The sequence below is a fragment of the Hyla sarda genome, chromosome 5, assembly GCF_029499605.1.
Source record: "Hyla sarda isolate aHylSar1 chromosome 5, aHylSar1.hap1, whole genome shotgun sequence".
Lineage (NCBI taxonomy): Eukaryota > Metazoa > Chordata > Amphibia > Anura > Hylidae > Hyla > Hyla sarda.
The window spans coordinates 40432197-40446090 of record NC_079193.1 but is presented as its reverse complement, the minus strand read 5'-3'; the positions used below and the strand labels follow the sequence as shown (position 1 = coordinate 40446090).

At 43.7% G+C, this 13894-nt stretch overlaps 1 protein-coding gene and 1 pseudogene across 2 annotated transcripts in view; one reads left to right on the top strand and one right to left on the bottom strand.

Moving 5' to 3' along the window:
- The window catches only part of GPR158 (G protein-coupled receptor 158), a 308847-nt gene that overhangs the window by 253962 nt on the left and 40991 nt on the right, over nucleotides 1-13894 (bottom strand). For both annotated transcript variants that reach the window (XM_056519337.1, XM_056519338.1), the window contains exon 2: nucleotides 2751-2856. In XM_056519337.1, coding sequence (XP_056375312.1) covers nucleotides 2751-2856 — 106 coding nt within the window. The remainder of the gene's footprint in view (nucleotides 1-2750; nucleotides 2857-13894) is intronic.
- Nucleotides 4150-4252, top strand: LOC130274656 (U2 spliceosomal RNA; annotated as a pseudogene).

Genomic DNA, 13894 nt, shown 5'->3' with positions numbered 1-13894 from the left:
GCATTTTAGCATTTACAAAATAAGTACTTGCTATTATAAAAGAGGCTGCAGAGTTATATTAGATGCAAAGTAGGCAGATATGTTGTGTGTATTTTTTTATATTTTTTGCCTTTTTCTCCCCATGGAATAATTTATGTAAATTATTTCTCTAAAACTGTGCTTCTGTACACTCTGACCAATCACCTTCCTCCCCCTGCTCCTCCCTCTCCCCTCTCACAGCATGCAAACTTACACAGGGAGAAATACTGTAACATAATACCAATTTCATCCTCTTTCCTCTTGTTTTCTTTATAGCTTCAGTTTCTGTGCCCATACATGTCTCTCGACCTCCCCATACACATAACTGTTCAGCACAGAGGAATGTTTATGTGTCATCTTTGGGGAGGAGAGGGGTAAACTGCTGCCAAATGATTCTTTACAACAGCAATGAAAGAAGGTAAATGGCACTCACCAGTGTCGTAGTATAACAAACTTGTTTTATTCCATAAAGTGCAGCATAAAAACAGACAAGGCAAGGGAGGACTTGGACGAGGGGAGTGGTCTGAGGAAGTGTGCCTCGCACACGAAATAGCTATCACCGCTACGTGGACGGCGTCCAAGTCCTCCCTTGCCTTGTCTGTTTTTATGCTGCACTTTATGGAATAAAACAAGTTTGTTATACTACGACACTGGTGAGTGCCATTTACCTTCTTTCATTGCTGCATTCATATGGACTGTTTTCAAATAAATTGAGCACCCCAGGTCGGATTCACTGCAGTTGCTACCTTCAACACAGGTGCATATGAACTTGCTAAAAGCCACAATAAGCAGTGCTGTGCCGAACGCTATTCCTGCATTTACCGTAATGATTCTTTACAACAGCTTGGGCTGTGTTGCACTTTTAATGGTGGCAAAACCCTCTTAATGTAAGGGCTGCGATCACACAGACCTTATATTAAGAGGGTTTTGCCACCATTAAAACTAATGGCATATTACTAACACTTCTTCATCAATGTAGGTCCAACTACTAGGACTCTCACGAGCCCCAGAATCCAGATACCGTATTTATCGGGGTATACCACGCACCGGCCTATAACACGCACCCTCATTTTACCAAGGATATTTGGGTAAAAAAGTTTTTTACCCAAATATCCATGGTAAAATGAGGGTGTGTGTGTTGCTATGCACTGCACGGCGTGGCGCACTGACGTCATGCGCCGCGCCATGCAGCGCATAGCAACGACGCAGGGGATGCACACCAGAGGCCTGAAGCAGCCCAGACCCGACCCCAGCAACAGGTAATTATGCAACCGGGGATGGGGGGAGGCAATGGGGCAGCGGTGCCGGCAATGGGTGCCGCTGCCCCTTCTCTCCCCCTGGCTGTCGGCGCCGCTTCCCGGGGGACCGAACGGGCAGCGGCGCCGATAGCCAGGGGGAGAGAAGGGCCGGCAGCAGGGCTCTAGACCCCAGGAAAGGCAGGGGGAGAGAAGCGGGCAGCGACAGCCTCTCTCCCCCTGCCTTTCCTGGGGGTGTATCGGCGTATAACACGCACATAGACTTTAGGCTAAAAATTTTTGCCTAAAAAGTGTGTGTTATACGCCGATAAATACGGTATATCTTGGACAGAGCCACTTTCATCCACCTGCTATAATGAGAAATGCAACACAGCCCATTTTACTAGACCTTTCTAATATACTCCATTAGAAAATTTATATCTCCTTTTTATAGAAATCATGGTTTATAAAAAAGACCACTAGGGGTCCCCATACCATCTAGAACATAATCCTGTCTGGCTGTAGCGTCATCCTTGTCCCAGCTGACGCACAGGCAGGGACAAGGTTCAGAAGGTAAGGAAAGGACTAGCACTCCTCTGTGCTCACTCCTGTCCTATCAGACTGCATCGTGAAAACGGAGAGGAGGGGGTTAAAGAGCAGCCTGCAGTGATTGGATAAAGAGACCTAGCACAGCAGACTCAGGATGAAAGTGAATGCATGGTAAGTGAGCGTTGGCTTACTCGGACATGCCCCTTACTGAGTAGTGGATGTCAGAATGAGTGAGCGGCAGAACGGAGGGATTTGTGACACAAATACAAAAGCTACACACAGAATCTGAATAACCTAGTGAGTAACATATAAAAGCCTTTTTTTCTGTGATATGATACATACACTTTAATTCTAGGAGTTGCATTTTGGCTGTAATCTATCAGAAAGTAACGGCATATCACTTCTTAAAATGTACCTGTCATCAAACCATATTTTCTAAACTAACTCAGATTTTATTCCCTAATTACTCCTAACACCCCTCCTGCCCTTAAATGTGAGAGCTGTGCTTCACCATGCCCCGCATGCACTTCCTGAGTTTGGACTTCTGCAAGTCCGGATGGAGACCAAACTAACTGTTTGACTTGTGCAGGGAACAGAACAGAGCCACCTAGTGGCTGTTTTTTCAATCACATTAAAAACATATAAAGGTTTAGAATTTTAACAGCAAGTAAACAGAAAAGTGTCTTATAATTACATAAGGAACAATATATTAAAAGTTTAGTTTGGTGACAGGTACTCTTTAATAGTGTATTCCCAACACAGACATCTATGACCTCAACCGGATTGGTGAGGTGTACCCTCTCCCCCCCCCCCCCCCCCCCCCCCCACACACACTACATCTAGGTGGGGAGTGAATGGAAAGTTGCTAACAAATGTGTATGGTTCTCTCCATTCATTTGTATGAGGGTTCCAGAAAAACCAAACAGCCATAGTAAAATGTTTTCTTACCTTTGAACTGTTGTGTTGACATCTGTGGGTGCCAGAAAACCATCCATCATTTGAGCATTGATCGATGTCTGTTTTCTGAAGATTGACATCCACTTTGAGTACTCCCCTGCAAAATAAAAATATAGGAACTTTAATGGAAACCTAATGGTATATAATATAGCGTTCCTTTAAGACGAATACCATAGTGGCAGCATGCAGGAACCAGCAATGTCCAACCAAGAGTGTAAGCTTTTGACTGACACTATTTATGGTCAAATCACAGAATTAAAGGGGTACTCTGAAGGGTAAAGAAAAATTCAAATCAACTGGTGCCAGAAATGTATACAGATTTATAAATTACTTCTAATTAAGAATCTTAATCCTTCCAGTACTTATCAGCTGCTGTATGCTCCAGAGGAAATTGTGTAGTTCTTTCCAGTCTGACTACAGTGCTCTCTGCTGCCTCCTCTGTTCATATAAGGAAGTGTCCAGAGTAGAAACAAATCCCCATAGCAAACCTTTCCTGCTTAGGACAGTTCCTGACAAAGACAGAGATTTCAGCAGAGAGCACTGTGGTCAGACTGGAAAGAACTACACAACTTCGTCTGGAGCACACAGCAGCTGATAAGTACCGGAAGGATTAAGATTCTTAAATAGAGGTTATTTACAACTTCCTTTCACCAGTTGATTTGAATTTTTGTTTTCCACCAGAGTTCCCTAAAAAGAAAACTGTTAGCCTGTTCAACCACACTAAACCCAATACACTGGGTTATAGTGTGGGTGAATAGGAGTCCGGTGAGGGGTCACATACTAAAATATGTACCTTAGGTCTGGAGGTATGTCCCACCGAAGATCTGCTGCTATATTCCAGGAATTGCATGCTGAAGGCAGGCCCTGTCAGCTTAATTTGCATATTCATGTTCTGTGACTCCACGTCCTAGTTACGTGAAGTCGCTCATCACGTGTACGCATGCGTCGAGTGAGCGCTCACGTGAACAGCGACTCCACATCACTAGGACGTGGAGTCAGAGAACATGAACATGCAAATTGAGCCGACAGGGCCCACTTTAAGCGCGCAATTTCCAGAATATAGCAGCAGATCTTTGGTGGCATTGTGGCACTGTCCAGGCATGCTGGGAGTTGTAGTTTTGCAGCAGCTGGAGGTCCACAGTTTGGAGATCACTGCCCTAGGTAGACATTGAGGTCACTCAAAAAATTTGACAGCATAGTAATAATAATAATAAAGATGATAACAACAATCAACAATAATAATAATGATAATGTTAATAATAATAATAATGATGATAATAATGATAATATCAACAACAATCAACAATAATAATAATGATGATAATAATGATAATATCAACAACAATCAACAATAATAATAATAATGTTAATAATGATGATAATAATAATGATCGCTTCTAGGCCTTTTGGCTAAAATCAAGTGTAGTATCTGTTATTTTCAGATTAAAGGGGTACTTCCGTGGAAAACTTTATTTTATTTTTTTAAATCAACTGGTGCCAGAAAGTTAAACAGATTTGTAAATGACTTCTATTAAAAAATCTTAATGCTTCCAGTACTTTTTAGCTGCTGAATACTACAGAGGAAATCATTTTCTTTTTGGAACACAGAGCTCTCTGCTGACAACATGAGCACAGTGCTCTCTGCTGACATCTCTGTTTATTTTAGGAACTGTCCAGAACAGCCTATGTTTGCTATGGGGATTTTCTCCTACTCTGGACAGTTCTTAAAATGGACAGAAATGTCAGCAGAGAGCACTTTGCTCGTGATTTCAGCAGAGAGCTCTGTGTTCCAAAAAGAAAATAATTTCCTTTGTAGTATTCAACAGCTAATAAGTACTGGAAGGATTAATATTTTTTTTAATATAAGTAATTTACAAATCAATTTATCTTTCTGGCACCAGTTGATTTAAAAAAAAAAAGTTTCCCACCGGAGTACCCCTTTAATATCTGATACGTTCCCTATCTAGGGACCATATATTAAATGGATTTTTGAGATCGGGGGCTGATATCAAAGCTTGCTTCTGTCTCCCTGTGCATTGACCCGATATGGCAGTATCTTGGGGTACAGTCCACCCAAAAAATTTTTTATAATAATAATGATAATAACAACAATAATTATTATTATTTTTATTTTTTTATTATTATTATCAACATCATCACAAAAATGTGACAATTCTTATTATAACTTAATCTGAATTGATTTCTTTCACAAGAAACAATATCACTTCAAGATCATTCTCAGCCTTCTGTTGTCATATTCCACATGATGCAAGTTATTGGAAGAATAATACTAGAGATGAGCGAACTTACAGTAAATTCGATTCGTCACGAACTTCTCGGCTCGGCAGTTGATAACTTTTCCTGCATAAATTAGTTCAGCTTTCAGGTGCTCCGGTGGGCTGGAAAAGGTGGATACAGTCCTAGGAGACTCTTTCCTAGGAATGTATCCACCTTTTCCAGCCCACCGGAGCACCTGAAGGCTGAAATAATTTACGCAGGAAAAGTCATTAACTGCCGAGCCGAGAAGTTTGTGACGAATCGAATTTACTGTAAGTTCGCTCATCTCTAAATAATACTTTCATTACAAGCTCCTATTACATTTTCTTATCAGTAAAAGCTGAAGCAAAAATCTTGCTAAAATGAGAATTGAATATAAAACTATACTATAAAAATAAAGAAATGCAAATTGCACATAAAATAATTGCTAATTAAAATTTGAAATATATGAGCACAACTAAGAAGGGTATAAAATGAATAAGATTTCCTAGGACAGTTCAGATCATAAATGTTACTTAACCTGTAGGGAACATGGATCAGCCAAATTTTTTATTATTATTTATTTAATAGAACCATCCCAACTCTACCTCGATGGCAGATGTTGGACAGGAAAGAAGGATCGGGCATAATGGATTTAAAATGCTTAAATGGGCACCATCAAAAATAAATACTTTTTATATGGTGTACGTTTTGGAAGAAGAAGCACGATCTGCGTGAAACTTTGCCGGCAGTCGCCTCCACTCTGAGCGCCCTGCTGTCAGCCTCAAGTCAGATCTGTCCTATAGGACGCATCGGCGTATAAGACGCACCCAATTTATAGGTGCAAAATCTAAAAAAATAAAGATTTTGAACCCAATAGTGGTCTTCAACCTGCGGACCTCCAGATGTTGCAAAACTACAACTCCCAGCATGCCCGGACAGCCGTTGGCTGTCCGGGCATGCTGGGAGTTGTAGTTTTGCTAAATCTGGAGGTCCGCAGGTTGAAGACCACTGCATAGGAGGTAATACTCACGTGTCCCCGCCGCTCCGGACCCGTCACCGCTGCCCTGGATGTTGCTCCATCGCTGTCCCCGTCGCTCCGGAACGTCTCTGCTGCCGGCCGGGTATCCTTGCTCTCCGTCACCGCCATCACGTCGTTACGCACGCCGACGCACGTACGCGACGACGTGATGATGAGGAAGGAGAGCGCCGGCCATACAGGGGATCCCTGAACGGAGAAGACACCGAGGAGGCAGGTAAGGTCCCTCCCGGTGTCCTGTAAGCACTAACCAGGCTATTCAGTCGGGCTGTTCAGGACCGCCACGGTGAAATCGCGGCGGTCCCGAACAGCCCGACTGAACAGCCGGGTTAGTGTCACTTTCCCTTCAGACGTGGCGGTCAGCTTTGATCACCGCGTCTGAAGTGTTAATACAGGGCATCACCGCGAATCGGTGATGTCCTGTATTAGCAGCGGGTCCCGGCCGTTGATGGCCGCAGGGACCGCCGCGATAGGTGTGTATTCGCCGTATAAGGTTTTGGGGAAGAAAAAGTGTGTCTTATACGGCGAAAAATACGGTATATATATATATATATATATATATATATATATATATATATATATATATATACTATATATATATTTATATATATATAATAAAGGGCGTAGGAATATACTGGTATTTTCAAAACAAAGCCTACTAACTCTGTCATCTGTATAGAAGTTGCCCTTTCAAAACACCCACCGAGATTATGTACATTGATTGAGTGTGTGACGCATTATATCAAATGTTCACAAACTAAAATTGCGAAGTTTACCATGGGGACTGATGATAAACCGCATCATTACACATCTGATGATAGAAGTTACTGTATCTCCAACTTGTCAGGAGATTCATCATTTGTCTTCACTAATCTGAGGAAGTACGATCAGAAATAAGTGCATAATGCCAAAGCTGGTGTTCCACATGGAGAGAAACAATACCGGTAAATAAGAGGAAATCCAACAAGGCTGCAGAACAATAGAACTGGGGACAGCTTAAGTCAAGAAAATACAAAGACATTCCACCCACAAGGTATTTGTACATTAATAAGTTGAGCATAGATGGATACAATGAGGGAGATTTATCAAAACTTGTGTAGAGGAAGAGTGGTGCAGTTGCCCATGACAACAAATCCGATTGCTTCTTTCTTTTTTCACAAGTCTCTTCAAAAAATGAAAGAAGCGATCTGATTGGTTGCCATGGGAAACTGCACCAACCTTCCTCTACACAGGTTTTGATAAATCTCCTCCAATGAGTATTAAAGGGGATAATCCCAAGATTAGAACCTATCATAACTTTCTCATTGTGAATGGGGCATTGGTCAAGTGTTCTCACTTTTATCCATTTTGGTATATGGGGACTGCCAAAGAGAGCTGAACACTGTACTTTCCTTTATTTCCATAGAGAGTGAACGGAAGCATGCTATCAGACAGGAGAGAGCACAGAGGAGTGCTATCAGACAGGAGAGAGCACAGAGGAGTGCTATCAGACAGGAGAGAGCACAGATCAGTGCTATCAGGACAAGAGAGAGCACAGAGGAGTGCTATCAGACAGAATAGATCCCAGAGGAGTTACTATCAGACAAGAGAAAGCACAGAGGGAGTGCTATCAGACAGGAGAGAGCACAGATGAGTACTATCAGACAGGAGAGAGCACAGAGGAGTGCTATCAGACAGGAGAGAGCACAGAGCAGTCCTATCAGACAGGAGACAGCACAGAGGAGTACTATCAGACAGGAGAGAGCACAGAGGAGTGCTATCAGACAGGAGAGAGCAGAGAGGAGTGCTATCAGACAGGAGAGAGCACAGAGGAGTGCTATCAGACAGGGAGAGAGCACAGAGGAGTCCTATCAGACAGGAGAGAGCACAGATGAGTTCTATCAGACAGGAGAGAGCACAGATGAGTCCTATCAGACAGGAGAGAGCACAGAGGAGTCCTATCAGACAGGAGAGAGCACAGAGGAGTGCCATCAGACAGGAGAAAGAACAGAGGAGTGCTATCAGACAGGAGAGAGCACAGAGGAGTCCTATCAGACAGGAGAGAGCAAAGAGGAGTCCTGTCAGACAGGAGAGAGCACAGAGGAATGCAATCAGACAGGAAAGAGCACAGAGGAGTACTATCAAAGAGTAGAGAGCACAGAGGAGTGCTATCAAACAGGAGAGAGTACAGAGGAGTGCTATCAGACAGGAGACAGCACAGAGGAGTACTATCAGACAGGAGAGAGCACAGAGGAGTACTATCAAACAGTAGAGAGCACAGAGGAGTGCTATTAAACAGGAGAGAGCACAGAGGAGTGCTATCAGACAGGAGACAGCACAGAGGAGTACTATCAGACAGGAGAGAGCACAGAGGAGTACTATCAGACAGGAGAGAGCACAGAGGAGTCCTATCAGACAGGACAGAGCACAGAGGAGTCCTATCATACAGGGAGAGACACAGAGGAGTAATATCAGACAGGAGACAGCAAAGATGGGTACTATCAGACAGGAAAGAGCACAGAGGAGTCCTGTCACACAGGAGAGAGCACAGAGGAGCATTATCAGGCAGGAGAGAGCACAGAGGAGTCCTATCAGACAGGAGAGAGCAAAGAGGAGCATTATCAGACAGGAGATAGCACAGAGGAGTCCTATCAGACAGGAGAGACCCACAGAGGGGTACTATAGACAGGAGGAGAGCACAGGAGAAGTGCTATCAGACAGGAGAGAGCACAGAGGAGTCCTATCAGACAGGATAAATCACGGAGGAGTGCTATCAGACAGGAGAGAGCACAGAGGAGTGCTATCAGACAGGAGAGAGCACAGAGGAGTCCTATCAGACAGGAGAGATCACAGAGGAGTACTATCAGACAGGAGAGAGAACAGAGGAGTCCTACAGACAGGAGAGATCACAGAGGAGTACTATCAGAAAGGAGAGAGCACAGAGGAGTCCTATAGACAGGAGAGAGCACAGAAGAGTACTAGCAGACAGAAGAGAGCACGGAGAAACGGAGAAGTGCTATCAGACAGGAGAGAGGAGTCCTATCAGACAGGAGAGATCACAGAGGAGTCCTATCAGACAGGAGAGAGTACAGAGGAGTCCTATCAGACAGGAGAGAGGACAGAGGAGTACTATAGACAGCAGAGAGGAGCATTATACCAAAGGAGAGAGCACAGAGGAGCATTATCAGACAGGAGAGAGCACAGAGGAGTACTATCAGACAGGAGAGAGCACAGAGGGGTACTATAGACAAGAGAGATCACAGAGAAGTGCTATCAGACAGGAGAGAGCACTGAGGAGTCCTATCAGACAGGAGAAATCACAGAGAGTGCTATCAGGACAGCAGAGAGCACAGAGGAGTCCTATCAGACAGCAGAGAGCACAGAGGAGTCCCTATTAGACAGGAGAGAGAACAGAGGAGTCCTATAGGACAGGAGAGAGTATAGAGGAGTCCTATCAGACAGGAGAGAGAACAGAGGAGTGCTATAGACAGGAGAGAGTACAGAGGAGTGCTAACCCACCCTCACTTACTGGACTTTGTCCATGCCTGTGCCTTAGCTTGGACAAAGCCATGATTTTATAAGCCATGATTTCTATTAAAAAAATGGATTATTAAGTATATTAGAAAGGTGAATGTTTTGTCAATATCTACAACAAATAAAAAGTTTTTGTATCTGACAGTGCCCAATTTAATATACTTGACTCAGGGTGCACTTCACCAAACTATATGGAACATACGATAAATTTGTGTCCTTAAACACAGACATGGATCTCAGGAAATGCCATATGGTCTGCACAGTGCAGTATGATATAGCTGAGGACTCCCCAAGTGAACTCTGTAGACAGATGTATTGATGATTAAAAAAGCACTAAAAAAACCACACAGAAGCCAACGCCAAACACATCTCATCTGTTACACGGTTAGAAAATAGTTTGTTTATTTTATCCTCAGAGACACATGATTTAACTAATGCGTTCAATCAACATAAAGTAAAACACACACAGAGAATGGACGATATTGTCACCAAAAGCTGATAGTTTTAGTCCTGCCTGTCTTCATGTTAGTGAAAAATATTTCTCCCAGAAACAAGGGAGTAATTGCTATGGTAATAGTTGCTCCTCAGACCGGGTGCTTGAGGGGGTCCAAGGTAGAGCCCTGCGCGGGATTTGTTTTCTTACTCCCGCTCCCGCTGGATCTCTGACCATTATCACCCTCTGCTACAAGATGTGTGTGTTCCACTCCCGCTCGCTCCGCAAACATTTTGTCACAGCTTTTAGAAAAAGTACCCCCTAAGGACAGGGGCGTAGCAATGGGGGTGCAGAGGTAGCAGTCGCACCGGGGCCCTGGTGCCTAAGGGGGCCCCAAAGCACAATCTGCCCCATAAAAAAACAGTTTTATAATTGGCACATGCAGATTTTGCATCAGGGCCCAGAAGCTACAAGTTACGCCTCTACCTAAGGATCTTACAAGATCTGCTATGGATTAGAAGTTGTAAAAAAGGGAATTCTCATTTGGCCAACATTTATCTATCTATTCTGACCTCCCACATCCCTGCCTGCTTGTTCCAGCAAAGCGTAGGTGTGTTTTCAATAGGGCGAAGGGGGGGGGGGGGGGGGGGGGGGGTATGCCGCTGCCAGACACCTCTTTCAGCCGATCTCTCCTAAGATACCTGGCATCTGATACCTGACTATTCTTTTCTCCTCCAACATCTATTGTTAGGTTGTATTCACACACACACACACACACACCAGATCCACAATTTTACACACACTGGATCTGGATTTTACAAGGCAATTCTTAATAATGTACAGTATAATAAATATTACATAATGTATTAATTATAATTGTTTTTACCTATGAAAAAAAAAAACTTGGTAAGGATTTTTCTCTCTCTTTTGCGTCCCTAATACAGTGTTTCCCAACCAGGGTAACTCCAGCTGTTGCAAAACTACAACTCCTAGCATGCTCGTTTTGCAACAGCTGGAGGTACCCTGGTTGAGAAATACTGACCTAGGGGGACTTTACTGTGTGATCATTTAATAGCTTGTACAGTACACTGCAATACTAATATAATATAGTGCAGCTTACTGTGAAATTACTGAACACCTGCTGTCCGGGCATGCTGGGAGTTTTAGTTTTGCAACAGCTGGAGGCTCTCTGGTTGGGAAACACTGCTCTAATAGATGAATAAGTAACACTGTTACTTTAAAATGGCTGACCTTGCAACAAGATTCTACAGAAGATCGCTATAGGGCTTGGCACAGCAGCTCCCCAGCTGACTTTGGGGATATTTACAGCCTAAGCTCATTTGTAAACATGTCCCTTCCTCTGCAAAATCTAATTAAATAACTGGAACCCCCTGTTGATCTTGACAGAAGAAATCAATCACGGTAGAGAGGTAAGTGTCTGCACTGTGTTCTAATAACTATGTAGAAGGAGCGTCCTATTGTTCCCATCTGACTCTGTCAGTGTCAAAGCAGAGAACAAAACCAAACACCGTCTACGAGGAGTGACACAGCCTCATGAATTCCTTTCACATCCACCTTTTTAGCAGGTGCTGCATTTTGATGACCTTGTCTACTCCTCGGTACTATAACATGAAGCGTTCTCCAGACAGGACGTCTCTCATTGGTCAGTAGAGGTAGTCATAAAACAATTATACAGTACAATAAAGTATATTTTATCTGATGCTTGTGTTTGGTTACCTACAGTATATACATAGGAATTGTTCATTCAGTGTGGTATTATGGTGTTTTGATATATGTCTGTATGTTGTCTGTTTCTAGTGTCATTTCCTCACCCGCCAAAAGGGGGTGATAAAATGGCACAAGGGGATGATGAAATGGCACAAAGGGTAATGAAACAGCTCAGGGGGGTGATAAAATGGTACAAGGGGGTGATGAAATAGCTCAAGGGGATGATGAAATGGCACAAAGGGCGATGAGAAAATGTCACGAGGGTATGATGAAATGGCACAAAGGGTAATGAAACAGCTCAGGGGGGTGATGAAATTGCACAAGGGGGTGATGAAATGGCACGAAGGGCGATGATAAAATGGTACAAGAGGATGATGAAATGGCACGAAGGGTAATGAAACAGCTCAGAGGGGTGATGAAATGGCTCAAGGGGGTGATGACATGGCACAAGGGGGTGAGGAAATGGCATAAGGGGGTGATAAATTGGTATAAGTGGGTGATGAAATGGCACGAAGGGCGATGATAAAATGGTACAAGGGGATGATGAAATGACACGAAGGGTGATGAAATGGCACAAAGGGTAATGAAATGGCACAAGGGGGTGATGAAATGGCTCAAGGGGGTAATGAAATGGCACAAGGGGGTAATGAAATGGCACAAGGGGGTGATGAAATGGCTCAGGGGGGTGATGAAATGGCACAAGGGGTAATGAAATGGCACAAGGGGGTGATGAAATGGCTCAAGGGAGTGATGAAATGGCACAAGGGGATGATGAAATTACACATCGGGGTGATGAAATGGCACAAAGGGCAATGATAAAATGGCACAAGGGGTGATGAAATGGCACGAAGGACGATGAAATGGCACAAAGGGTAATGAAACTGCTCAGGGGGTGATGAAATGGCTCAAGGGAGTGATGAAATGGCACAAGGGGGTGATGAAATGGCACAAGGGGGTGATGAAATGGCTGAAGGTGGTGATGAAATGGCTCAAGGGGTGATGAAATAGCTCAAGGGAGTGATGAAATGGCACAAGGGGGTGATGAAATGGCACAAGGGGGTGATGAAATGGCACAAGGGGGTGATGAAATGGCTCAAGGGGGTGATGAAATGGCTCAAGGGGTGATGAAATGGCTCAAGGGAGTGATGAAATAACACAAGGGAGTGATGAAATGGCACAAGGGGGTGATGAAATGGCTCAAGGGGGTGATGAAATGGCTCAAGGGGGTGATGAAATGGCTCAAGGGGTGATGAAATGGCTCAAGGGATTGATGAAATGGCATTGAGTGTACTATCTCTAAAAGTTGTGACAAAAGGTTTGCGATTGGACACACGTTGCGAGAGCGGGCAAGAATGGAACACACACTTTGTGGGAGTGGGTGGGAGCTGGATTAAAGGGGTACTCCACTAGCCAGCCTTCCGGCTAAGTTCAGAACATTTTGTGATGTCTGGCCACGCCCCCCCCCCAATACAAGTCTATGGGAGTGGGCGTAATGGCCGCCACGCCCCCTTTCATAGACTTGAATTGTGGAGGTGTGGTCTGATGTCATGATGGGGCGTAACCGACCACTGCAGCGCGTGCACGGCATTGGGAACATTAGTTCCGGATGCAGCTGGAAGGCTGGACAGTGGAGTGACCCTTTAAGAAAAAAGTCCCAGGCATGGCTCTCGTGTGCACCTCTCCTTGACACCTCCCATCCTTCCCTAAATTAGGAGTTATTGATATTGGTGTAGTATTACACCCCTCTGGATTTTCAGTTGTCTATGTTAATGAAGAATCATCCCGACATCTATGGTAAAGTGGATAGAAGAATTACTCTAGAGTATTGCCCCTGTTTTCTGGACCACTTAGAGATTTGTGTTTTTATATAGTTGTTTTATTATACTTGTTCCATTTAGATGATCACTGATCAGTTATTCTGTGAAACAAAGAAGATATATTCCTCGGCAAGTTCCGTAAAATAGGAATTTTCTTTGTTCAAAATTTATTAAAATAATACCACAAGTACAGAACATCATAACAGCAGATTCCATCAGTCAGACATTTTTCGAGCAGCTAAGTGTTCTTAAAGGGGTACTCCAGTGGAATATTTTTTTTTTAATGAACTGCTGCTAGAGAGTGAAACAGCTTTGTAAATGACTTCTATTTAAAAATCTTAATCCTTCC